Source organism: Tamandua tetradactyla, chromosome 8, assembly GCF_023851605.1.
Source record: "Tamandua tetradactyla isolate mTamTet1 chromosome 8, mTamTet1.pri, whole genome shotgun sequence".
Taxonomy (NCBI): Eukaryota; Metazoa; Chordata; class Mammalia; order Pilosa; family Myrmecophagidae; genus Tamandua; species Tamandua tetradactyla.
Genome location: NC_135334.1, coordinates 27,145,288 through 27,172,808, shown reverse-complemented (window position 1 = coordinate 27,172,808; position 27,521 = coordinate 27,145,288). Strand labels below are relative to the sequence as shown.

General features: G+C 36.2%; 1 protein-coding gene across 12 annotated transcripts in view; it reads right to left on the bottom strand.

The window, feature by feature from the left end:
* Nucleotides 1-27,521, bottom strand: part of USP28 (ubiquitin specific peptidase 28) — a 90,911-nt gene that overhangs the window by 39,151 nt on the left and 24,239 nt on the right. For 5 of the 12 annotated variants that reach the window (XM_077112885.1, XM_077112884.1, XM_077112881.1 and 2 more), the window contains exons 4-9: nucleotides 17,387-17,492; nucleotides 16,370-16,529; nucleotides 11,318-11,404; nucleotides 10,498-10,635; nucleotides 9,551-9,624; nucleotides 8,522-8,601 (exon numbers count right to left, since the gene is read on the bottom strand). In XM_077112885.1, the coding sequence (XP_076969000.1) occupies nucleotides 8,522-8,601; nucleotides 9,551-9,624; nucleotides 10,498-10,635; nucleotides 11,318-11,404; nucleotides 16,370-16,529; nucleotides 17,387-17,492 (645 nt within the window). The other 7 variants (XM_077112886.1, XM_077112883.1, XM_077112880.1 and 4 more) reach the window with 4 other exon arrangements.

Genomic DNA, 27,521 nt, shown 5'->3' with positions numbered 1-27,521 from the left:
ATGCTTGTGAGAATATCAGGCCCCCTCCAAACGGGGATGTTGAATTTTCCTGCCTTCTCGCCATTCCCGTAAGGGGACTTTGCAAATATTTTTTATTCACTGTTCAAATTACTCTGGGATTTATTGGGGCATCACTCTGGACAAACCTAGAAAACCTTCTGCCCTACTCAAGGTTCCACGTACTTATGGTGTTCAATTAAACTGTCTACATAAGTTATATTAGGAGATGAACTATTTAAAATACACATTTCAGACCAAATGAACACTTTTTGCTTTAGTCTAATGCAGAAACTTAAGTTTTAAAAATATGAATAACCATCTGTTTTCAACACCCTGCAATACTGACATTCCTTTGTTCCTCCTCCCTCTATCATTCTCACATTCAGCTTGATGTAGTGTACTAACATCGTATTACAGTTAGGTAGTACTGGGCTATCCATTTCTGACATTTTAGAATCAATCCTGTTGTACAATCTGTATCCCTTCAGCTCCAATAACCCAAAATCTACCCTATTCCTATATCTTGATGATCTCTGTTCTTAACTGAAATTCTCCAAGTACATTCATTAATGTTAGTTCATATCAGTGAGACCAAACAGTATTTGTCCTTTTGTTTCTGGCAATTCTCACTCAGCATAAGGTCCTCAAGGTCGATTCACGTTGTTTCATACTTCATAACATTATTCTGTCGTACAGCTGCATGATATTCCATCATATGTATGTAACATAGCGTGTTTAGCCACTCTCTGTTGATGGACATTTTGGCTGTTTTGGTCTCTTGGCAATTATAAATAATGCTGCTATAAACATTGTTGTGCAAATGTCTGTTTGTGTCCTTACCTGCATTTCCTCTGAGTTGATATTTAGCAATGGTATTGCCTGAACATATGGTGATTCTATACTTAGCTTCCTGAGGAATCACCAAACTGCCTTTCACAGCAGTTGGACCATTTGACATTCCCACCAACAGTGAATAAGTGTGCCTCTTTCTCCACATCCTCTCCAGCACTTGTCATTTTCTGTTTCATTGATAATGGCCTCTCTGGTGGGTGTGAGATGATATCTCATTGTGGTTTTGATTTGTATTTCCTTAACAGCCAGGGAAGTTGAGCATCTTTTCATGTGCCTTTTGGCCATCTGTATTTCCTCTTTGGAGAAGTGTCTGTTCATGTCTTTTGTCCATTTTCTAATTGGGTTATCTTTTTGTTGTTCAGTTGGACAATCCCTTTACATATTACAGATACTAGATCTTTATCTGATATAATGTTTCGAAATATTGTCTCACATTGTGCCAGCTTTTTACTTTCTTGATGATGTTTCAGATGCACAAAAGTGTTTACTTTTGAGGAGTTCCCATTTATTTATTTCTTACTTCACTGCTCATACTTTGGGTGTAAGGTCTAGGAAATCGCCTTCTTATTAAGATTTATAAGATATTTCCCTACATTTTGTTCTAAAAGTTTTATGGCCTTAGATCTAATGTTTAGGTCTTTGATCCATTTGGAGTTAATTTTTGTACAGGGTATGAGATACAGATCCTCTTTCATTCTTCTGCATGTGGATATCCAGTTCTCTAGGCACCATTTATTGAACAGACTGTTCTCTCCCAGGTGACTTGGCTTGACTGCCTTTTCAAAGATCAATTCTCCATAGAAGAGAAGGTCTGTGTCTGAACACTCTATTTGATTTCATTGGTCAATATATCTATCTTTATGCCAGCAACATGCTGTTTTGACCACTGTAGCTTTGAAATACGCCTTCAAGTCAGGTAGTGTGAGACCTCTGACTTCATTTTTCTTTCTCAACATACTTTTTGCTATTCGGGGCACCCTGCCCTTCCACATAAATTTGGTTACGGGTTTAACTATTTCTGAAAAGTAAGTATTTGGATTTTAATTGGTATTGTATTGAATCCGTAAACCAACTGAGGTAGAACTGACTTCTTAACTATTTAGTCTTCCAATCCATGAACATGGTATGCCCTTTCATTTATTTAGGTCTTCTGTGACTTCTTTTAACAATTTCTTGTAGTTTTCTTTGTACAGGTCTTTTGTCTCTTAAATTTATTCCTAAATAATTATTCTTTTGGTTGCAAATGTAAATGAATTCTTCTCTTGATTTCCCCCTCAGACTGTTCATTACTAGTGTATAGAACCACTACAGATTATTGAGTGTTGATCTTGTAACCTGCCACTTTGCCGTACTCATTTATTAGCTCTGGTAGTTTTGCTGTGGATTTTTTTTGGTTTTCAACATATAGTATCATATCATCTGCAAACACTGAGAGTTTTACTTCTTCCTTTCCAATTTTGATGCCTTGTATTTCTTTTTCTTGTCTAATTGCTCTGGCTAGAACTTCCAACACAATTGTTTTCAGTTTTTTTCCCATTGAGGATGATGCTAGCTGTGGGTTTTTCATATATTCCCTTTATCATGTTGAGGAAATTCCCTTCTATTCCTATCCTTTGAAGTATTTTCAACAAGAAAGGATGTTGAATTTTGTCAAATGCCTTTTCTGCGTCAATAGAGATGATCATGTGGTTTTTCTGCTTTGATTTGTTGATGTGGTGTATTACATTAATTGATTTTCTTATGTTGAATCATCTTTGCATACCTGGGATGAATCCTACTTGGTCATAGTGTATAATTCTTTTAATCTGCTGCTGGATTCAATTTGCTAGAATTTTGTTGAGGGTTTTTACACCTGTATTCATTAGAGAGATTGGTCTGTAGTTTTCTTTTCCATTAATATCTTTGTCTGGCTTTGGTATGAGGGTGATTGATATAGGCTTCATAGAATGAGTTAGGTAACTATCCCTCCTCTTCAATTTTTTTTATGAGTTTATGCAAGATTAGTACTAATTCTTTCTGGAATGTTTGGTAGAATTCACATATGAAGCCCTCTGGTCCTGGACGTTTCTTTTGGGGGAGCTTCTTAATGACTGATTCAATTTCTTTACTTGTGAATGGTTTGTTGAGGTCCTCTATTTCTTCTCAAGTCAATGTTGGTTGATTAAGCCTTCCTAGGAAATTGTCCATTTCATCTACATTGTCGGTTTATTAGCATAAAGTTGTTCATACTATCCTCTCATTATTTCCTTTATTTCTGCAGGGTCCGTGGTTATGTCTCCTCTTCCATTTCTGATTTTATTTGTTTGCATCCTCTCTCTTCTCTTGGTCAACCTCACTAAGGGTCCATCGATCTTTCTGATTTTCTCATAGAACAAACTTCTGGTTTTGTTATTTTCTCGATTGTTTTCATGTTCTCAATTTCATTTATTTCTGCTCTAATCTTCATTATGTCTTTCCTTTTGCTTGCTTTGGGGTTTGCTGTTCTTTCCCTAGTTCTTCCAAGTGGATAGTTAACTCCTCAATTTTTGCCCTTTCTTCTTTTTTGATATAAGCATTTAGGACAGTAAATTTCCCTCTTAGCACTGACTTTGCTGCATCCCATAAATTTTGATATATTATGTTTTCATTTTCATTTGCCACAAGATATCTACTGAATTCTCTTGTAATTTCTTCCTTGACCCACTGGTTGTTTAAGAGTGTGTTGTTGAAGCTCCACATATTTGTGAACTTTCTGGCAGTCTGCCTATTACTGATTTCCAACTTCATTCCTTTATGATCTGAGAAAGTGTTTTGTATGATTTCAATCTCTTTAAATTTATTGAGACTTGCTTTGTGACCCAGCACATGGTCTATCCTTGAGAATGATCCATGAGCACTTGAGAAAAAAGGTGTACCCTACTGTTGCGGGGTGTTATGTTCTATAATTGTCTGTTAAGTGTAGTTCGTCTATTTTATTATTCAAATTCTGTTTCTTTATTAATCCTCTGTCTAGATGTTCTGTCCATTGATGAGAATGGGGAATTGAAGTTTCCAACTACTATGGTAGATGTGCGTATTTCTCTTTTCATTGTTTGCCTCATGTATTTTGGAGCACTCTGCCTTGGTGCATAAATATTTATGATTATTATTCCTTCTTGTTGAATTGTTCCTTTTATTAATATGTAGTGTCTTTCTTTGTCTCTTTTAATTGTTTGACATTTGAAGTCTAATTTGTTGGATATTAGTATAGTTATTCCTGCTCTTTTCTGATTGTTGTTTACATGAAATATCTTTTCCCAACCTTTCACTTTCAACCTGTGTTTATCCTTGTGTCTAAAATGCATCTCCTGTAGACAGCATATGGATGGGTCCTGTTTTTTAATCCATTCTGCCAGCCTATGTCTTTTCATTGGGGAGTTTAATCCATTAACATTTAGTGTTATTACTCTAAGGGCAGTACTTTCTTCTACATTTTGCCTTTTGGATTTTATATGTTGTACTGGTTTGAAAGGAAGCATGTCCCCTAAGAAAAGCCATGTTTTAATACAAATGCCATTTCATAAAGGTAGAATAATCCCTATTCAATACTGTGTATTTGAAACTGTAATGAGATCATCTCCCTGGTTGATGTGATTTAGTCAAGACTGGTTGTTAAGCTGGATTAGGTGATGACATGTCTCCACCCATTTGAGTGGGTCTTGATTAGTTTCTGAAGTCCTATAAAAGAGGAAATATTTTGGAGAACGAGAGATTCAGAGAGAGCAACACTACAAAGCAGAGTCCACCAGCCAGCGATCCTTGGAGATGAAGAAGGAAAACGCCTCCCAGGGAGCTTCATGAAGCCGGAAGCCAGGAGAGAAAGCTAGCAGATGATGCCGTGTTCGCCATGTGCCCTTTCAGCCGAGAGAGAAGCCCTGACTGTGTTCACCATGTGCTGTTTCACTTGAGAAAGAAACCCTGAACTTCATCGTCCTTCTTGAACCAAGGTATCTTACCCTGGATGGATGCCTTTGATTGGACATTTCTATGGACTTGTTTTAATTGGGACATTTTCTTGGCCTTAGAACTGTAAACCAGCAACTCATTGAATTCCCCTTTTAAAAGCCAGCCATTCCATTTCTGGTATATTGCATTCCGGCAGCTAGCAAACTAGAACATATGTCATATCTAACTTTTCTTCTTTGTACCTTTCCTGATAGTCTTCATTTCTACACTCTTCTCCACACCTCTCTCTTCTGCCTTTTCCAATCTGTCTCTAGTACTCCCTTTAGTATTTCTTGCAGAGCAGGGCTCTTGTTCACAAATTCTCTTAGTGATGTTTTTGTCTGAAAATGTTTTAGTTTCCCTCTCAGTTTTGAAGGACAATTTTGCTCTATATAGAATTTTTGATTGCCAGTTTTTCTCTTTTAGTATCTAAAATATACCATACCACTGTCTTCTCGCCTCCATGGTTTCTCCTGAGAAACCTATGCACAGTCTTATAGGGCTTCCCTTGTACGTGATGGATTGTTCTTCTCTTGTTGCTTTCAAGATTCTCTCTTTCTCTTTGACATCTGACATTCTGATTAGTAAGTGTCTTGGAGTACATCTATCTGGATCTATTCTGTTTGGGGTATGCTGCACTTCTTGGATCTGTGATTTTAAGTCTTTCATAAGAGTTGGGAAATTTCCAGTGATAATTTCCTACATTAGTTTCTCTCCTCCTTTTCCCTTTTCTTCTCCTTCTGGACACCCACAACATGTATATTCGTATGATTCATGTTGTGATTCAATTCCCGAATCATTGCTTGTATTTTTCCATTCTTTTTCCTATATTTTCTTTTGCTTGTAGGATTTCAGATGTCTTGTCCTTCAGTTCACTAATCCTTTCTTCTGCCTCTTAAAATCTAACATTGTACATTTCCATTGTTTTTTTTTCATCTCTTCTACTGCGCTTTTCATTCCCATAAGTTCTGTGATTTGTTTTTTCAGACTCTCAATTTCTTCTTTTTGTTTGTACCTTGCCTTCTTTATATTCTCCCTCAATTCACTGATTTGATTTTAATGAGGGTTTCTATGTCTGTTCAAACATTCTGAATTAATTCTTTAACGCCTGTGTCTCATCTGAATTGTTGGTTTGTTCCTCTGAGTGGGCCACATCTTCAGTTTTCCTAGTATGATTTGTTATTTTTTTTGCTGTTATCTAGGCATTTAATTTCCTTAGTTAATTTATTCTGGAGATGATTTTCACTTTTTTACCTAGGACTTTCTTGCTGGATGACTTTTTTTTCTATCTGTCCTTTGATATTATTAAGTCCAGCTTATTCTAGATCTCTAAGGTTTTGTTTAACAGATCAGAATTTTTTAGGTCCTGTATTCTTGTTTCTTGCCCTGCCTGTATGGTGCCTTTTTTTGTTCCCTTAGGCAGGTCTAGTTAGGTATTATAGACCCCAGTCAGATTTTCCCAGACCAAACTGGCCTCCTCTAAGGAGGAAAGAGTGACCTGCATCAGTTTTCTCTGAGAATGAGACCCACCAGGTTAAAAGATTTCCTACGAAGCCTCTGGACTCTGTGTTTTTCCTATCCTGCCCGATATGTGGTGCTTGTCAGCCTGCAGGTCCCACCAGCTTAAGGTGATGTGGTACCTTTAACTTCAGCAGACTCTCCCTACTGGGAGTGTGGTTGAGACAATGGAGAGGTTGTAGGCTGACTTTAATCACTTCAGTGTTTCAGACCCTGGGGTCTGAATTCCTTGAGGGAGGGATTCCACCTGAGCTGGGCCCCACCCCTCTACTGGGGAAGGCACAGCCTCCAGACAAGGTCTCAGACAAGCTTAATTCCACCCTTGCCTGGGGCAGTTGGAGCCTGAGAAGCCTTGTAGTTGTATTCAAAGAACAGTTAAGCTGTAGAAACACAGCCACAAAAAAGAAAAGAAAAAAAATCCTTTTCAGAGAGGACCCCCATTCATCGGGTTTGCCAATCAAGAGCTTAAGTTGGCACATTGCTCTATGTATCTCCAGGTCCTATGTGCTCCCCCTTTTCTTCAGGGCCCAGACCCTTTCAAGTATTTTGTGCTGGCCAATTAAAAAAAACCTGGTTTTTTTTTTTCTTCTTTTTCCATCAGCCATGCTCCCTCTGTGCTAGGGCAAAAACCAGCAACCTCAGCTTTTACTGGAGGTGCAGCTGAGCTGGGACCCATTTTTAGTAGTCAGAATTTGTTAATTAATTTCACAAAATTAGAACTTGGTTGAGCTCAGCCCCTTCCTGCTAGTCAAGTCTCTTTCCTTTGCCCTCTTGGAACCAGCCTTTAGGGGTATGGTCCCAGCTGCTGCAGCTTGTGGTACTCACATTTCTGGGTGGGATCGCAGTTGGTCCAGCTTGTCCAAACCAGTGTATGCTGTGTGTCCAGTCACTGATGTGGCCTCAGCAGTTGTTTTGTACTGTTCCAGGCTATTTACTAGCTACTCTGGAGGATGAACTAAATCCCACACCTCATTAATCCACCATCTTTGCTCCTGTCCCCCAGAATTGTTTTTTTAATTCATCACTACATAATGTCTTTTCTGACACCAAAGAAGAAAGATCTTCTTAATTTCAGCAACTTCCTGAGAACCGGTTAGAGGTGCATGTAAGCCTGTACGGTAAGTTTTAATGAACTAATGGATCCAGGCATCGATCATTAATAACAAAAAGAGAGTTAACCAGACACATGTGCCTCCTGATCAAAGAACATCCCACCACCTATGAATCAGTCTTGCCAAAATGTCTTACCTGAATCTAGTCAAACCCCTAGATAGAACTACCAATTTACAAGAGTAGAGATGAGCATGTTAAACTGTATGACGGGCATGTAAACAGCAAGATTTAGACTGTGGGGAGTACTACACAACAAATAACCCATTTTTTCAAAAAATATATTTCAAGGAAAAATAATGAAGGAGGACCCTATGGATTTTTTTAAGAAACTTAAAATGAGACATATCAACAAATCATAATGTGGAAACTACATGTGGATTTCTATTAAAATTGTAAAAATAAATTATAAAATAATTAAAAAACAAAATGGAAATTTTAGCATATGTGATAATAAGAAATGCTATTTTTTATGAGTGATAATAGTATTGGGTTATGTTTTTTGAAGAACAGGGGTGGTATAAGAGGAGACAGGTTAGATTGGGTATGACTGGCCAAGGGCTAGAGACTGCAGGCTACATGAAGGTTTTTATAGTGGTCTATTTGTATGTATTCAAAATTTTACATAAAGATAAATAAATGTGCATCAAGCATACAATTTAGACAAGCCTCTACAACAGATGAACATTTTTGGCAATATAAATAAAAATCTTTTCAATTAGATATTATATTGGGAAAATCAGTGTACTCAGAGTAACATCACAATATATCTGACATAAATGCTAGATTTGGGCTGTGTAAACATTATACAATTTAATATAACAATTTTAAGATAAAGATTATCCCCATTTTAATATCTGAAGATACTGAGCTCCAAGAGCTCAACTGTTTCGGAGCTCAGTCTGTTCACAATTGCACAGATACTAAGAAGTAGAACCAATATTTAGACCTTGGTTTGTCTGACTCTAGAGTCTTTTCACTACATTGCTTCCCCAAAAGGAAAATTTAACAATCACTGTTTCCAAGGCATAGTAATAAATATGTGGTCTAGAATTAACATTCACAGCAAAGAATTTACCTTCACGAACCCCTTCAGTCAGGAAAGTACCATAGAATAGCTGCACCATTGGATTTTCAGATTTGTTCCTGGGATTGCTGCTTTTAAAAAAGAAGACAATTCAGTATCATTAGGATCAGACAATCAGTACTTTAAACGCAGACATCATTCAAAAGCTAAAACAGTGCATATAATCAACCCCCAAACAGCCAAATATATCCTAAAAAAAAAAACTGGATCAGTGTAGTTCAAACATTTATTGAACAAGTATATAACCAGACTTGTTGCTGAGTCAAGACAATAAGGCATGATCCCTGGCCTTAACAAGCTTAGATTCTAATGTCTCTAATGTCTAACAAGCAGACATTCAATACATGCACCTATATCCCTAACAATAGATATATTTTTTGTATAGAAAGAGAATATAGGTAAGAATGAATTCTCTTGTGGCTGTTTTGCAAGTAAATACAATAAATTTTTCCCAATGGCACTAGAGAAATGGAATGAAAATCATTTTGTTCTACAAGCCCATCTTAAATTGTTATTAACTATGTAAGCTGTTCCATGATATAAAAATTTTCTAGAGTTAAAACAATTTAGAAAACCAATTTCTCAGGGTCTGTATTAGCTGAGGGACAGAAGTATTCTTTGGCCAGAATTTCACTTCTGTCAATGACCCAAATGACAAAAACCTATCCTCTACACAGTCAAAGTAGAATTCAAAAGTAGTCTTAGATTAAATTTAATATATCGCATTATACCACCAGGCTCACGTGTACCATTAATTTGACCTAATACATCTTGTAGCACAGGCTATGATTTTAACAAAGTTAACAGTAATGGTTCTTTTAGTTAAAAACTTACAGTTTAAGATGATTATATCATCAGTGGGGAAAACCAAAGCAATGGGAACAGCTCACTGGTTATCCCATGAGGTCTGGTCAAAAAACCAGCTATATCTACTTGAGACAGTAACTTTTCCCCATATCAAAATTCTCACTGGACTGCTGTGAGTAGAAAAGATGGCACAGACAAATCCCCAACACTTACTTAACATTAACAGCTAGCTGGAACGCATCCTCTAGCCAATCCAGGAGCTTGTGTGTGAATTCACTTACATCTTGCTATAAGAGAGGCACAAATCATGTAAGGGTTAGACTCAATAGTGCACTTAAGGAAATGAAAATCTGCTCATCCCACCAATGGCTAAGACTGTATTACTAGAAAAGGATTTCTTTTTTAGTGCCAAATATGATGAAGATAAAAGGGAACTGCAACCCAGCTACTATACAATTCTTGGAAGGCAAGTTAGGCAACACTTGATTAATCTGTAGTAGAACAAAATCTATCTGTGGCAGAGCAAAACAAGCAAAACCTACTTAATCTTAATAATAATAATAATAATAATTAAAAAGCTGAAAGAAGAGACAGTAGTCCTCTAGAAGAATGTGGAGCTCTGAATGGTAAATAGAGACTTTAAGAAAATGCTTTGAGAATTTTGTAGCAAGAGGTAGGGAAAGGGAAAGGTCATGAAGGTACTAATGTCTAAAAGAGGAGCATTGCTCAGAAACGCTTTTCAACTCAGATTTGGATAGTTTACTTGCTGGGCCATCCCAAGACAAAGCTGTAGACAAAGGACTCTGCTTTTCTCAGTGATTCTTTGCCATGATATACTGGGATATTTTCCAACCTCCTCCTTTCTACTTTAACAGTCCCTGTGCAATTCTATTCTTTCTAATGCTATTTCTTCTTGCCTTTAGAACTGCCAGCCCTTCCCCCACCTACCAGCCACACACACACACACACACAATCTCTCTTTTCCACCTGTTCCTTAGGCATTATAAAAGGACAAAAACAGAAATTCTTGCACTGCTTAGTTATGTTCAGAGCTTACACAATTGGCATAAAGCAACATCACAGAAATATTTACAAGGCATGCTATGACATCTCAGAAGAACTTCAGGGAAAACTGAACAGAAGGAAGGCTTCTTTTGTACCTGCTGCTCTTCGGATGATCGGAAAGCTCCCTTTAAGAGATCTAGGGCTGCTGATGGGTCTACAAATTTGCGGTTTGATCCCATCATCAGGGCAAACAGATACTGAAGCTCTTGCATAAACACAATATTTCTCTTTTCCTGTGAAAACACAGACACGTGTATTTTTAAAACATTTCATTTGGAAAATTAGAGGACATAAAGAGAAAGCTGTCAATGATCACCCCCTAATCTCCATTCATCTAGATGTGGGTCAGAGTCAGGTCTCAAACTACGTTATGGGAATTGTAAAAAGGTCTGCTTAGGGGGATTATTATAAACTCAAGAATATCTATGTGGAAGTCAGAGAGCTAATATTGTCACAAAGGCAAATATGTTCATTTTCTGAAGTTGCTGTACTCCTGCCTGTTAGGAAAATTCATTACCAAGATGAAATCCTGGGAAGGGTTAAGTCACTGGCAGGAGGCTATGTCCTTTGACAAAACAGACTAAAGTTCCTTCTAAGAAGGTCCTGTCCTCTGGTTTAGGTCATCTATGCTGCATTCGCTGGGCTGAAGAGCTAATGGGATAATTAAGGACACCAAAAACAGAACAGGTATTTCTGAATTTTCATGCCCAGAGACAGAAAAACTGAAGGTGACAAGGTAACTTACGTTTTCTTGAAACCATTTCTCTAATTTCATTCCTACTTAACTACAATTTTGCAAACTCTTTTTTCTTGCAACAGGAAAACCCAATTTGGAAATGAAAAAAATATTAGCATAAGCCAAAGAATATCACAGTTATAAAACAACAGGGAAGAAATTCCTTAACAGCAACTTACCGTGTGACTTCGACAAGTTTCAAGTACATTTTGCGGCAGACTATAGCTGAGAACGAGTCTTCGAAATTCAGGCAATTGAAAGAGAGACTGAAATAAAGAAAGAAATGGGAATTATAGCCTTTATTTCAAAATAATTGCAACAAAAAATGTATTTATTTTACCTTAAAATATGTACAACTATCTACCAAGCAATTCTACTTCTATTATTTCAAAGGAAATAATCATTTCCTTTAATCATTTCCTAAATTTTCAGCACAAAAATTTAGCTGAATCTTCATTCTTTAAGGAAAAAACTAGAAACAACTTAGGGCTAACAAAAGGAATAGATAAAAAAAACCACTGCACATTCATACAATAGACTATTATGCAGTCTTTGAAATAATATTACAGAAAAAAGTTTTTATAAAATGAACCATGCAGTAGTGAAAATAAATGAATGAGAGCTACATGTATCAACATGGATAAATAAAAGTATTTTGAGTGAAAAAATGCAGAAAAATACAGTATTATATGGCTTAAATGAAGTCTAATATACAAAATAATACCATATTTTGTTTAGGGATATATGAATGTATGGTTATTATTGGGAAGGGAGGATATGACGGGACAGGTACAGCAGGGATTCATTCAACAGTACAAGACTTGCAACATTTTATTTGTTAAGATGGATGGTGAGTATAACAATATTTACTATTTTCCACAGTCTTTGTCTTAAACAGTGCATCTAAAAAATTTTTAACAGCATATATTTCTAGCTTGCAGGATTTTTATTGTTGTAAATCATACTTTTTCTACAATTTATTTGCTTGCTAAGTTAATTAAGAAATAATCCTTGTATGAACTTGACTCTTTATCCCAACATATTCCTCAAATAAAAACCCCTCAAACTTGCATTACAGAACTTTTCAAGCAGCATTCTGGCTAGACAACAGGCCAAACTTTGTAATTAGAACTAAATAAAATACTTTATTGGAATTCAAAATACTCCAGGAGTATTTTCTAATGTCAAAAAAAGAATCAGTACTGATTTCAACTGACCAGAACACATACACTGCTGTCTCCCTCACTCTATCACAAGCCCTAGAGGGATTCAACCAATGGGCTTAATCTATACTTGGACTAGGAATTTAAAACCAGATCATGCCATTCCCAAAGTTCTATCTGGAACCTAGGCCAGGCTGCTTAGTTATAGTCAGCCCACTCTCTCTGCACCTCACCAAGCATATCTACCAAGCACATCTCCTCCTTCCTAGCTTCCGTCCTTATTCAGTTGACAATACAGCTAACATTTACCGGGACTTATGTTTTTTTTACCATGAGAAAAATGACCTAACAATCTCAATCACTTCCCTCCACTTCTTCACCTTCTCCAAAATCTGGCTTTCCCCAATAATGCCATTATTCTTAAAAACTACAAAAGGGTGATCTAGTATTACATTTCCCGTTCCAACATCAATATGATTCTTTCTCCAACTTCTGCTGCTTCTTCTGTGCTCTCTCTATCACTTACAATCTCCTCTTCCAGTCAAACAAAGTTTAAAACTTCAGGATAATCTTTGAATCCTTTCTCTTTCTTAAATATCTGCATTTAACAAGTAAGTTCCCTAAACTTTGCCCTCTGAGGTGTTATTTAGAACCACCTCCTCCCTATCAGTCTCCATCAACAGTTCTAATCAAATTCCCATCCCTGTTTACCTGAATTACTGCAACATGATCTTCCTGCTCTAAAACTTTTCACTCAACCCACTCCCACATAGATTCTTCTAGCTATCTTTCTAATATGACCAAATTAAAGCCCTGATTCACTGAAGACTATCATCTAGTAAAAGTTCCCACTCTCCCAAGTCCTGACATACTTCTAGGATACTAAATAGTCAACATCCTATCCATAAGGACAACCAGGAGACTCTATCTTCAAGATGTATCAAAAATCCAACCACTTCTCTACTTTCATGGCTACCAGCTTGGTGCTGGCAGCTATCATCTCTCACATGGTCTACTGCAATAGCCTCCCTTAAAGATCTCTTCATTTATAGCCTTGTTCCCCTCCATTTTGTTCTCACAGTAGCCAGAGTGAGCCTTTTAAAATGTGGGTCAAAGTTTGTCACTCCTCTGATCACAACTGTTAGTAACTCCCTGTTCTCAGAATAAAAGATAAGTTACCTCTTCAACCTTGTCTCTGATGATTCCCTCCTTTCATTCCAGCCATTCAGGCTTCCTGGATGTTCCTTGAACACATCAAGCCTGCTGTCATCTGCCGTTGCTCTACTGTTCTCCCTAGTTGGAATGCTCTTCCCCGATAGCTACAGGGCTCACTCCCTGACTTCCTACATTTATGGTATTTGTTCAAATCTCATGACTTCAGTGAGGCAAACCTAACATTATGTTAATATTGCAGCCTGCTCCCACTGCAAACAATTTCAATCACCCTCACCTTGTTCTTTTTTCTATCACTCAATCAGATTTTGACATATTAACTAATTATCATGTCTACAGTCTAGTCCCATATGAATTTACATTCCATGAGCACAGGGCTCTTTGTTTTGTTCACTCCTACACCTCAAAGGCCTAGAAAAATGCTAGACATACAATAGGTGTCCAACAAATATGTTACCTGCAACAACTATTTCAAACTTTCACTCCTTTAAAATCTGACTCTGTCAATTCTCCTCTCTGTTTCAGGAAATAGCTGCTTATTTCATGGAAGGGAAAAAAAAACAAGCTTATTAGAAACTATGAGAACTTTAATTTGCAGCCATCATTTCCTCTTCCTCCCTTGCCCTCCTCTTATTTAAACTGATCCTTCCACATATGCTCCAAATATTATACCCTGAGGCTTTCTCAGAAACCTTACTCAGTTACCCCCTCTATCTGCTAGCTCTATTTTTAATTAATTTTTAAATTTAAAAATATATATAACAACAAACACAAACATTCTTAACTTATGATCATTCTGTTCTATATATATAATCAGTAATTCACAATATCATCACATAGTTGCATATTCATCATCATGATCATTTCTTAGAACATTTGCATCAATTCAGAAGAAATAAAAAGAAAACAGAAAAAAATTAATACATAGCACAACCCTTACACCTCCCTTTCACTGATCACTAGCATTTCAATCTAAATTTATTTTAACATTTGTTCCCCTTATTATTTATTTTTATTCCATACGTTTTACTCATCTGTTGATAAAGTAGATAAAAGGAGCATCAGACACAAGGTTTTCACAATCACACAGTCACACTGTGAAAGCTGCATCATTATACAATCATCTTCAAGAAACATGGCTACTGGAACACCTGCTAGCTCTTTTTAAGCTCTCTTGGAGGAGTAAAGGCTGAGGGGACTGTGGATTCTCTATTTTTAGACAGGACAGAACTGACTATTGTCCCTAATTCCACATTATCTCCCTACATTTTATTTTCAACACAGATGCCAAAGATCTTTTTTTTTTTGAGAGCTAAATTGGCTTTTATTAGTTGCCTCTGGGTCAGATGTTTCGGCTGGCGTTAGCAGTGGGGTGCTCTCCCAAAGATCTTTTAAAAAGGAAGTAGGATCATGATATTTTTCTTCTCCAAACCTTCTAATACCTTCCCATCTTGTATACAATTAAAATCCCCAATCCTCCCCATGACCCCTAGATCTCTCACCCAGACCTCCACTATCTCTCCAACCACACCGCTTTAGGTTTTCTCCCTTGAACACTCAGTTTTAGTTACAATGGCCTTCTGGCTATTTCTCAAATATATTAAGAAGCCCCTGAACTTGGGCCTTTTTACTTGCTGTTCTTTCTATGTGGAATGTTCTTTATGTAAATATATAGCTCATTCCCACCCTCCTCCAGGGCTCTGCTCAAATGCCCACCTTATCAGAAAGCACCTTACAGGGAACCCTTCCCCTTCTAGATGGATCCTCTCAAGCCTTTCCTCACCGCTCCCTTATTCTTAATCCATTTGTTTTTATGGAACTTTCTACCTAATATATACATTTCATTTCCTGTCTGTTCCATTCTTTTCAAAGTAAACTGCCTGAGGACAGAGGCTTTATTTTAGTCACTGGTGTTTCCTTGGAGCCTTAAGAAGTGTCAGACAAATAATAAGCTGAATGAATGAATGGACTGTATGTGGTGGATAAGAGAAAGAGTGGATTCCACTTTTCAACTTGAGCAACTGGGTAGATACCACAAACATGATGGAAAAGATTGCAGGGGTAGGGATCAAGTGTTGCAGTGTTGACATGTTAAGTTTAAGATACCCAGGAGATTCTTCCCAGCTAATATTCTAAGTGAATTCATCTACTCCCTTAGCTTTATTACTAGCTATATGCTACTGATTCTCAAAATTATATCTGCAATCCAGAGCTATTTTCTGAATCAGATTCATAGAGTCAACTGCCTATAGGGTATTTCCACGTAGATATCTTACTTACATTGGCATATCAAACTCAGTATGTCTAAAACTGAACCAAAATTCTACTCTTCACACCCAAAATGTTCTTCCTTCAGTATCATATGGTACTATCATCTACCTGGTTACTTAAGCTAGAAACCTTCAGTCTTTCTGAACTCTCTCCTGCACATATCCTATAACTACTCGTCACCAAATCCTATATATTTGATCTCCTAAATAGCACTAGAATGCTTTTACTTCTCTCATTTCTTGACTTCTGCCATTTCTCTATTCCAGGCCACCATCATCTCCTGTATGAATAACTATGATGGCCTCCCAACAAGTGATTTGTCTTTAATCACTCTTGCTCTGCTATAATACAGTATTCACTAAATGCTGATGATCTAAAATACTTATTTAACTTATTTACAATCACAGATTTTTTTTTTAGCATTGCCCAACTTACACATCAGAGTATCCGATCCAAAATACAGGAAAGCAACTGAAATACAATACTATGGGAACATTCCCCCATACCCCACCCCCAGCTTTATATATCTGTTTCTATTTCTAAAAGCTGTGTTTCTGACATTTCAGTTTAATACTATACAAAACTATGTCCAGAAGGCACAGTTGTCTCTTAAGAGTATCATACCTGGATAACAGCACTAAACCAACATGTATTGCCAACATTTTTCAGCCCAACTGGCCAACCATCAACTCTCCTCCAGTCATTTGGATTGGGATTTTCTCCCCAGATTTCACAGCGTTTTCTCTTTGAGCGTTTAGTTTCTGCAGAGGTTGCTTCATGCATCCTATGTTATGCCAAGATATCACACATCAAAATAAAGAAAAAAGTTAAAGAACACCATTCTAGGGAATGCTGGTAACATTTCTCAGATGATTAAAAATACTGAATAAGCTATTACTGGGTGATCACTACCTATACAAAAATTATAGGATTATCCCATGTAACAGAAATTACTACTAATGAGGGACATGATGCAAACTGAACTGAGCCTTAAGACTAGGGCTACTATAGTAAAAATTCTAGATTTCAACAGAGCTATATCTCAAGCCTTGCCATTGAAAGGGCAAGAAACAGATTCTGCTAAATATAAAAGCCTTCAAATTGCCAAGCACAGAAAACCCAGCCCTCTGTTTTCCTGAAACAAACAACTCAAGAATAGTCTAGAAAATGACATATCACTACTGGAACTAGATGTTTGTGAACAATACCAGACAAACACTGAATTACTACCAATTCAAAAGATATATCCCCTGTTTACTTCTCAGGCAGGGTGGTTGAGTAATAACTTTCATTTTCAAACATCCAACAAGATAACCCTCAAAAGTTATAAAGGGAATATTCATTTATCAGATATTGAGACAAGGATTTTATTTCCCTAATATTTGTGAATTATAAAAATCTTGCAGCTTCTACATGACAAAAACCTCATGCTGCAATAAGACTCTTGCCATATGTGGCTTTTTAAAAAGGGACCCAAAGACTAAATAAACTAATGTAAATTCTCATTTTCTCTCCTAAAAGAAATTTCATTCAAGCACAATTAAAATCTTTGCAGAATTGTTCCTGAGCAACATTCACAAAATTATTGCCTTTGACCTACACGACAATGTGGAGAGGAATGTCACACATTAAATCAACAACCTGTTGAGATCTCGTCCATCAGCTTGTATTTTGGGGGACTCCAGGAGACTGAGAGCAATGGCAGCCTGAAGATCATCTTTGTTATCATGAGTAAGATCTATTACTTCTGTAAGACAAATAGAAATGTGATTATAGTCTATATGTCAGAGACACTGCCTTTCTGTCTACAGTGCAGGAAAAAAGTCAAAGACTCCACAAAATCAGATAAAGTCCCTAGCACTCTCACTACAATGGTTCATCTGTGTAACAACCATATTTTTCTATGCCAGAATCAAATAAATAACTTACAGCAACATTGTAACTTTAGACCAGAAATAGTACAGAAATAGAAAGCTACTAAAATGCAACAACCAAATCCCCCTTTCTAGCAGTTTCATTCCATAAAGTTAAAAATATTTCCCATACCTGTAGGTTAAATAGCCTCTTTAACAGTTAAATACCAACTATTCAAGGAACAGATATTTTTAATCTCACATAAACTATTCTAGAGAATAGGGGTCAAAGTCCTCAACTCACTTTACAAGGTTTAGTATAACACCTTGGTATTTCCCAAACCAGTCATGAAAAGAAAACCAGTAAAAAAAGGAAAACAACAAACTCACATATGATTACAGATGTAAGGAACCTAAACAAAACAGTAGAAATATAATCCAACAATGTCTAAAAATAAGACTATATAATAAAATCAAATTGAGTTTACTGTATAAAGGAAATACTGGGTTAACATCAGAACAGACCAACAAAATTCATTATCTTAACAAATTAAAGGAATAAAAAATTATCTCAATAGATATAGTATTTGTTAACATTAAACCTCCATTCAGAATAAAAACTCCAAGTAGCTATAAATAAAAAAGAACATTCACAGGCTGAGAAAGAACATCTCCAAAAAACCCACAGGAAACATTACTCTTAATGATGAAATGTTAAATACATTTCCTTTAAAATAGGACTAAGAAAAGATGTCTACTATCAGTTTTTTTTTTACCATTCTTCAGGAAGTTCTAGCTAGTACAATAAGTCAATAAAGGAAGTTAAAAATAAGGATCAGAAAATAAGAAATAAATCTGCTATAATGCACAGATAATTATCAGCTATGTGGGAAACTTAAACTACAGAAATTAATTATAATTACTTTAAGAGGTAGTTAAAAGATCAATATGCAGTACAATCTGTGTTTACTTTAACTTTCTAAATATATCTGTGGATTCAAATTACTGAAGTGAATACCAATTAAGTAACTTAGGCCATATTTATTGGTTATACATGCTTGGAATGATAACCAATATATTTGTAACATGTGGTTTTTATTCACTGTTACATTTATGTGCATGCTGTATCAAATTATAACTTTTTAAATCTAGATTGACTTGTGTTAGACTGCTATTGAAGATCTGCATTTAAACTTTTTGCAGTTGGTGGGTTTCTTGCTCCTGCTACATAATTAAAGTTAGACTAATCATGGTCTTAAAAACCTTTTGAGTTTAAAATGCTAAAGATGAAGAAACAGCCATGTTTAGATATGTCTAAGTATATCAAACTAAAATTGGAAATCAACATGGTAAAAGATCAATATACAAAATTAAGTGACTCTCTACACATGAGCAACAAAAAACATTTAATTTAAACATTTTAAAAGCATAGATATCACAGAGCTACAGTAATCAAGACTGTATGCTACCAGTATAAGGTCATATAGATCAAAAGAAGACAAAAGAGAGTCCAGGAATCTACAGCCAACTGATTCCTGGTAACAGCGCTAAGACCACTCAGTGGGGGAAAGAGAAGCATTTCCATAAATGGTGCTGGGACAACTGGATATCCACATGCAAAAGAAAGAAACTTGACCTCTACCTCACATCATACACAAAAAATTAACTCAAAATGGATCAGCCATCTAAATATAAGAGCTAAAACCATAAAACTTTTAGAAGAAAAAGGGGTAAATAAATCTTGATTACTCTGGATTAGGCAACGGTATCTTTGATATGACACTCAAAGCACAAGCAACAAAAGGAAAAAATAGATAATCTAGACTTCATCAAAATTCAAAGTTTTTGTGCTTCAAAGGATACCACCATCAAGAAAGTGAAAGACAACCCACAGAATGGGAGAAAAATCAATCATATATCTGATAAGGGACTTGTATTCAGAATATTTAAATAACTCTTACTACTTCAATATTAAAAAAAAAAAAAATAGAACCCAATTGGAAATGGGCAAAAGATCTGAACAGACATTTCTCAAAAGAAGATGCAAAAATGGCCAATAAGCACATAAAGAGATGCTCAACATGTAAATGCAAACATTTTTAGCCATTACAGAAATGTTAATCAAAACATAATGAAATACTACTTCACACTTACTAGAATGGCTTGAATAAAAAAGACAGATAATAATAAATGTTGCCAAAGATGTAGAGAAATTGGAACCTGCTTAAATTGTGAATGGAATACAAAATATCCACCATAATTCAACCATATGTTGTTTGTAAGAGACTCACCTTAGACACAAAGACACAAATAGCTGGAAAGTTAAAGGATGGGCAAAAAATATTCCATGAAAATAATAACCAAAAGAGGTGGGAGGTAGCTATAATATTCAACAAAAACAGAGTTTATGTCAAAAACTGTTACAAGAGATAAAGAAGGACCATATATTGTAATAAAAGGGTCAATTCAGCGAGAAGAAATACCAACCATAAACATTTATGCTCAAATCCACAGTGCCCCAAAATACATGAGGCAAACAGTGACAAAACTGAAGAGAGAAAGACACCTTTACAACAATAATTGGAAACTTCAATGTATCACTTTCACTGATGAAAAGAACAATGAGACAAAAGATTGATAAAGAAACAGGAGAACTTGAACAATACGATAAATGAACTAGACCTAACAGATACAGACAACTGTACCCCAAAAACAGCAGGATACATATTCTTCTAGAGTACACATGGATCATTCTCCAAGACAGATACATTAGATAGCAAAACAAGTCTCAAATATTAAAAGAGTGAAATTATACAAAGCATATTCTCTGATCACAGTGGAATGAAGCCAGAAAATCAGCAACAAAGGGAGGACTGGAAAACCCACAAATATATGGAGGTTAAATCATATACTCTTAAACAATCAATGAATCAAAGACAAAAAACACAAGGGAAATCCGTAAAGATCGAGACAAATGAAAATGAAAAGCATATGGGATGCAGCAAAGGCAATGCTCAGAGGGAAATTCAGAACTCTAAAAGCTTATGTTAAAAAAAAAGAAAGACCTCAAATCAGACTTAACCTCACAACTAGAAGAACTAGAAAAAGAAGAGCAAATTAAATCCAAAGTGAGCAGAAAGGAGGAAATAAGAAAGATTAGAGTAGACATAAGTTAAATACAGAATAAAATAAATACCACTGAAACCAGAAGTTAATCCTTTGAGAAGATCAATAAAATCAACAAATCTTTAGCTAGAAAGACAAAAAGAGAGAGAGAGAGAGAGAGAGAGAAGACATAAACAACTAAAATCAAGACCGAAAGAGACAATATTACTACCAACCATAGGCATAAAAAGGATTTTAAGAGAATACTATGAACAACTGTACACCAAAATTACATAATCTAGGTGAAATGGACAAATTCCTAGAATCACACTACCTACCTACACTGACTCAAGAAGAAACGGAAGGCCTCAGCAGACTACAAACAGAGATTGAATCAATAACCACAAACCTCTCAACAAAGAAAAGTCCAGTACCAGATGACGTCACTGGTGAATTTTTACCAAACATTCCAAGAATTAATACCAGTCCTGCTCAAATTTTTCCAAAAAAGTGAATAGGAGGAAACACTCCATAACTCATTCTATGAAGTCAGCATCACCCTAATACCAAAGCCAATTAAAGAAACCACAAGAAGAGAAAATTACAGACCAACATACATCATGAAGGAAACATCCGTAATGTGATAAAGGGGATATACGAAAAATGCACAGCCAACATTATAATCAACGGTGAAAGTATGAAAAGTTAATACTAAGATCAGGAACAAGACAAACTTGCCCACTGTCACCCCTGTTATTAAACATTGTATTGGCAGTTCTAGTCAGAACAATTAGGCAACAAAAAGAAATAAAAGGCATTTAAAAAGGAAAGAAAGAAGTAGAACTCTCCCTATTTGCAGATGACTTACCCTAAACATAGAAAATAGAAATGAAGCTACTGCAGTTAATAAATGCATTCAGCAAAGTGGGGGAGTTCAAAAGGAACATGCAAAAATCTGTATTGTTTCTGTACATGAATACTGAACAATCCGAAGAGAAAACCAAGAAAAGAACTTTTGATTTAAAAATCTAAAAAGCACTCTGATATAACCCCAACATGTCCCACAAAAGGTAGGGAGATCATTGCCAAGATATAACAAATGAATGATCTTTGACTGGACTCTAGCTATATCAAAAACAAAAAAAAAGGACATTACTGGACAACTGGGAAAACTTAAATACAGATTACATTCTTTTTTAAATTAAATTAAAAAATAAATCAGCAAGAAAAATATAAGGTACATCTAGGAATAAATTATTATTCTCTTATATTATTCTCATATAAAGATAAGCAAGAAACATAATCCTGGCCTGACAGACTTCATAATATAAAGCTGCCAAATAACCTGAAATTTATTTCTGGATTCAATGGAATCCCAAAAAAACTCCAACAGGAATCATATACATAGAACCTGATAGGTTATTTTTTTTAACTTTTTTTTTATTGTATAGTATAACATATATACAAAGCAAAGAAATAAAGAAGCAATAGTTTTCAAAGCACTCTTCAACAAGTACTTACAAGACAGATCCCAGAGTATGTCATGGGCTACCATATGATCCTCTCAGAATATTCATTCTAGGTGCTCCAGAATATAGGAGGTAGAAGGCTTAAATATTTTTTAATCATCACAATCGCCTTTTCCTTTTTTTGTGAAGAATAACACACATACAAAAAAGCTATACATTTCAAAGCACAGCACCACAATTCTTTGCAGAACATATTTCAGAGTTTGACATGGGTTACAATTCGACAATTTTAGGCTTTTATTTCTAGCTGCTTTAAAATACTCAAGACTAAAAGAGATATCAATTCAATTATTCCGCATTTATATTTCTTTGTTAAATCCTATCTCCTCTGTACAACTCCACCATAAATTTGATCTTTCCATCCCTCTCTTTAGGGGGTATTTGGGCTATGGCCATTCTAAATTTCATATTGGAAGGGTCTGTCACTAATATGGGGTTGGAAGATGGAACGATCTGATGTTGGAGAGGTTGGGTCCTCTAGGCTTCAGAACTTACCTGGACCAGGGACCTATTTGGAGGTTGTAGGCTTCTGGAAAGTTACTCTAGCACATGGAACCCTTGTTAAGTCTTATATATTGCCTTAGGTGTTCTTTAGGATTGGCTGGAATGGTCCTTGTTGGGGGATAGCAGGTTATGATAGGCAACAAGGTCTAACTGAAGCTTGTGTTAGAGCAGCCTCCAAAGTAGTCTCTTGATTATTTGAACTCTGTCACTGACACTTTATTAGTACTTCTTTTCCCCCTTTTGGTCAGGATGGAATTGTTGATCCCCTGGTGCCAGGTCTGGATTCATTTCTGGGAGTCATCTCCCACGTCGCCAGGGAGACTTTCACCCTTGGATGTCATGTCCCACATAGCAGGGGAGAGTAATGATTTCACTTGCAGAGTTGGGCTTAGAAAGACTGAGATCACATCTGAGCAACAAAAGAAGTCCTCCAGAAGCAACTCTTTGGCATGCCTATAGGTAGTCTAAGCTTCTCCACTCCTACATAAACTTCACAAGAGTAAGCCTCATGATCAAGGTCTTGGCCTATTGATTTGGGTATCCCTAAAGTTTGATACAGTATCAGGGGATTCCCTGACGGTAAGGTTTAAGTTTCATATTCTTTCTCCCATCCTTCAGGGGACTTTGCCAACACTTTTTTATTATCTGCTTAATATACTGTAGGATATATCCAGACATTACAATAATCTATACAGGATTAAAGGACTTCTTTCTTATTCTGGGCTCTCTGAGTTTCAATTGTTCAAATGAGCTATACAGATAGGTTGCGTTAGATTATGCCCTACAGAAAATTTCAGTTCCATACCAAATAAACCTTTCTTCCATTGGTCTCAAACAGTATGTGTGGTTCTAAAATATAGACAATGTCTTCCTTACCCCAATGTGCTGAACTACTTTAATCCCAACCTGTGAGGCTTCATTTTTCTCTCTAAATATCAGGTTATATATATAAAACAGCCTCTCAAAATCCAGAAATAATAATCACCACTCTGGACTTAATGTGTCTGCTCTAAAAGCTAAGAATCTAGGCCCCTGTTTTTTAATAAGCATTTTCTTACGGTGACTATACTTTGTTTCTGGCTTATTTTATCTCACCAAACGTCCCACATGTTCATTCACATCACTGCATACCTCACAACTTTGTTCCTTTTTGTAGCAGCACAACCTTCGTTCATAAGTGTACACCATCATTCGCCAATCTACTTCTCAGTCAGTGCATCCTTCAGCCACCTGCATCCCTCGGGCATCATGTATAGGGTCCAAAGTTCACAGTCCATCAACATTCTCAATTTTAGATAATTTCATTGTTTCCAAGAGAAAGAAAACCAATAAACACACCCTTGGCAAAGAGGAAATCTAAGCCTCCTCTTAACTCTTGACTGACCCTCCCCCCACCATTTACCTCTGCTGTTGCTGTGGTAGTGCTGATTTGTTTCCTCTTGAATATAGCTCATAGCATGCAATAGCAGTTTTCTTCCTGTATTCTGGACTTAAACATTCTTTATACAAGAATCAAACCTTTGAAGTAATTCTTGCAAGAACTAATTCCTATTTCTAGTGTTAATCAATGGGACATGTAGGTCTACACAACCCCTTTCAAGTTCATCTTCAATATGGTAATATTACTTATAGACCCACTAAAGAACCACCTTCACTCCTATCTATTCCCTTACATTGGAGTTCATCCTCATAAGCTAATGGTTCACCCATGCCTAGCTTCTATGTATCTCCAAGTCCCCTATATTCTGTATTATAAGCCTCTGATTATATCTTTATGCTGGTCATAAAAGTAGAATCATACAATATCTATTCTTTTGTGTCTGGCTAATTTCACTCAGACTTATGTCCTCAAAGCTCATCCATCTTGTCATGTGCTTCAGGACGTCATTTTGTCTTACTGCTGTATAACATTCCATTGTATGTATATACCACATTTTGTTGACCCACTCATCTGTTGATTGGCATTTCGTTTGTTTCCATCTATTGGTGATTGTGAATAATGCTGCTATGAACATCAGTGTGCAAATGTCTGTTTGTGTCATTGCTTTCAGCTCTTCTGCATATATACCAAGTAGTGCTATTGCTGGGTCATAAGGCAACTCCATATTTAATTTTCCTAAGGAACCATCAAACGGTTTTCCATAGTGGCTGTGCCATTATACATTCCCACCAACACCGCATAAGTGTCCCAGGTTCTCCACATCCTCTCCAACATTTATAGTTTCCTGTTTGTTTAATAGCAGCCATTCTTATAGGTGTGAAGTGGTATCTCATGGTAGTCTTCATATGCATTTCCCTTATAGCCAATGAAAATGAGCATGTTTTCATGTGCTTTTGAGCCATCTGCACTGGCTCTTCAGAAAAATGCTTATTCATATCTTTAGCCCATTTTATAATTGGGTTGTTTGTCCTTTTGTTGTTGAGTTGTATGATTTCTTTGTGTATACAGGAAATCAAACCTTTATCCAATATGTGATTTCCAAATATTTTCTCCCATTGAGTTGGCTGCCTCTTCACCTTTCAGACAAAGTCTTTTGAGGTGTAGAAGCATTTGATTTCGACGAGTTCCCATTTATCTATTTTTTCTTTTGTTGCTTATACTTTGAGTGTAGACTTCAGGAAGCTACCTCCTATTACCAGGTCTTGCAGATGTTTCCCTAAGTTTTCTTCTAGAAGCTTGATGCTGCCAGTTCTTATATTAAGGTGCTTGATCCACTGTGAATTAATTTTTGTTTAGGGTGTAACATAGGGGTCGTCCTTCATTCTTTTGGCTATTGATGTCCAGTTCTTCCAGGCCCAATTATTGAAAAGACTATTCTGTCCCAGTTCAGAGGATTTGGGAGCCTTGTCAAAAATCAGTTGACTGTATATTTGGTGGTCTGTTTCTGCAATTTCAATTCAATTCCATTGGTCAATGCTTCTATCTTTGTGCCAGTACCATGATGTTTTGATCACTGTGGCTTTATAATAAAGTCAGGAATTGTTAATCCTCCCACTTCGTTCTTCTTTTTTAGGATGCTTTTAGCAATTTGGGGTCTCTTTACCTTCCAGATGAATCTGTTTTTTAGCTTTTCCAGATCTTCAAAGTAGGTTGTTGGAATTTTGATCAGTACTGTGTAGAATTTGTAGATCAATTTGGGGAGAACTGACATCTTAACTATATTTTGCCTTCCTATGCATGAGTAGGGAATGTCTTTCCACCTATTTGGATCTCCTTTGATTTCTTTTAGCAATCTTATGTAGTTTTCTGTGTACAAGTCCTTTATGTTCCTAGTTGAATTCATTCCTAAGTACTTGATTCTTTTAGTTGCTATTTTCAACAGAATTTTTTTTTTTTTTTTAACATGGGCAGACACCGGGAATCGAACCCGGGTCCTCTGGCATCGTAGGCAAGCATTCCCGCCTGCTGAGCCACTGTGGCCCGCCCTCAACAGAATTTTTAACTTAACTGACTCCTCAGCTAGGTCATTGCTTGAGTATAAAAATGTCACTGATCTTTGCACATTAATTTTATATCCCACCACCTTGCTGAATTTATTAGCTCAAGTTTTTACAGTAGATTTCTCAGGATCTTCCAAGTATAGTATCACATCATCTGCAAATAATGACAGCGTTACTTCTTCCTTTCCAATTTGGATGCCTTTTATTTCTTTGTCATGCCTGACTGCTCTAGCTAGAACTTCTAGCACAATGCTGAATAGCAGTGGTGACAGTAGGCATACTTGTCTTGTTCCTTATCTTAGGGGGAAAGCTTTCAATCTCTCTCTATTAAGTATAATGCTGGTTATCAGTTTTTCATACTCCCTTTATCATATTGAGGGAGTTACCTTTGATTACTATCTTTCAGAGTGTTTTTATCAGAAAAGGATGTTGAATTTTGTCCAACACTTTTTGAGCATCAGTCAAGATGATCATGTGATTTTTCTCTTTCAATTTGTTAAAGTGTTATATTACATTAATTGATTTTCTTGTGTTGAACCATCCTTGCATTCCTGGTATAAACCCACCTGGTTAAGGTATATAATTCTTTTAATGTGTTGCTGGATTCAGTTTGCTAATATTTTATTGAGATTTTTGCATCTATGTTCATTAGGGAGATTGGCATGTAGTTTTGGTATTAAAATGATATTAGCTTTGGACAGGCAACAGTGGCACAGTGGCATAGCTCTTGCCTGCCATGCCAGAGATCTGGGTTTGATTTCCGGAGCCTGCCCATGCAAAAAAAAAAAAAGATATTAGATTCATAAAATGATTTAGGTAGAGTTTCTTTTTCCTCAATTTTTTGGAAAAGTTTGATCAGGATTGGTGTTAATTCTTTTTGGAATGTTTGATAAAATCCCCTGTGAAGCCATCTGGCCCTGGGCTTTTCTTTAGTAGGAAGATTTTTTATCACTGATTGAGTCTCTTTACTTGTAATTGGTTTGTGGAGTTCTATTTCTTCCTGAGTCAGTGTAGCTTCAAGTGTCTCCAGGAATTTGTCCATTTCATCTAAGTTGTCTAATTTGTTGGCATATAGCTGTTCATAGTATCTTCTTACGATTTCTTCTATTTCTTCAGGGTCTGTGGTAACGCACCTCTTCTAACTTCTGATTTTGTTTATTTGCATCCTCTCTCTTTTTTTCTTCATCAGTCTTGCTAGTAGCCCATCAATTTTATTGATTTTCTCAAAGAACCAACTTTTGGTTTTATTGATTCTATTGTTCTTTTCTTCTCTCATTCATTAATTTCTGTTTTAATCTTTGCTATCTCTCTTCTTCTCTTTGCTTTGGGGTTAGTTTGCTGTTC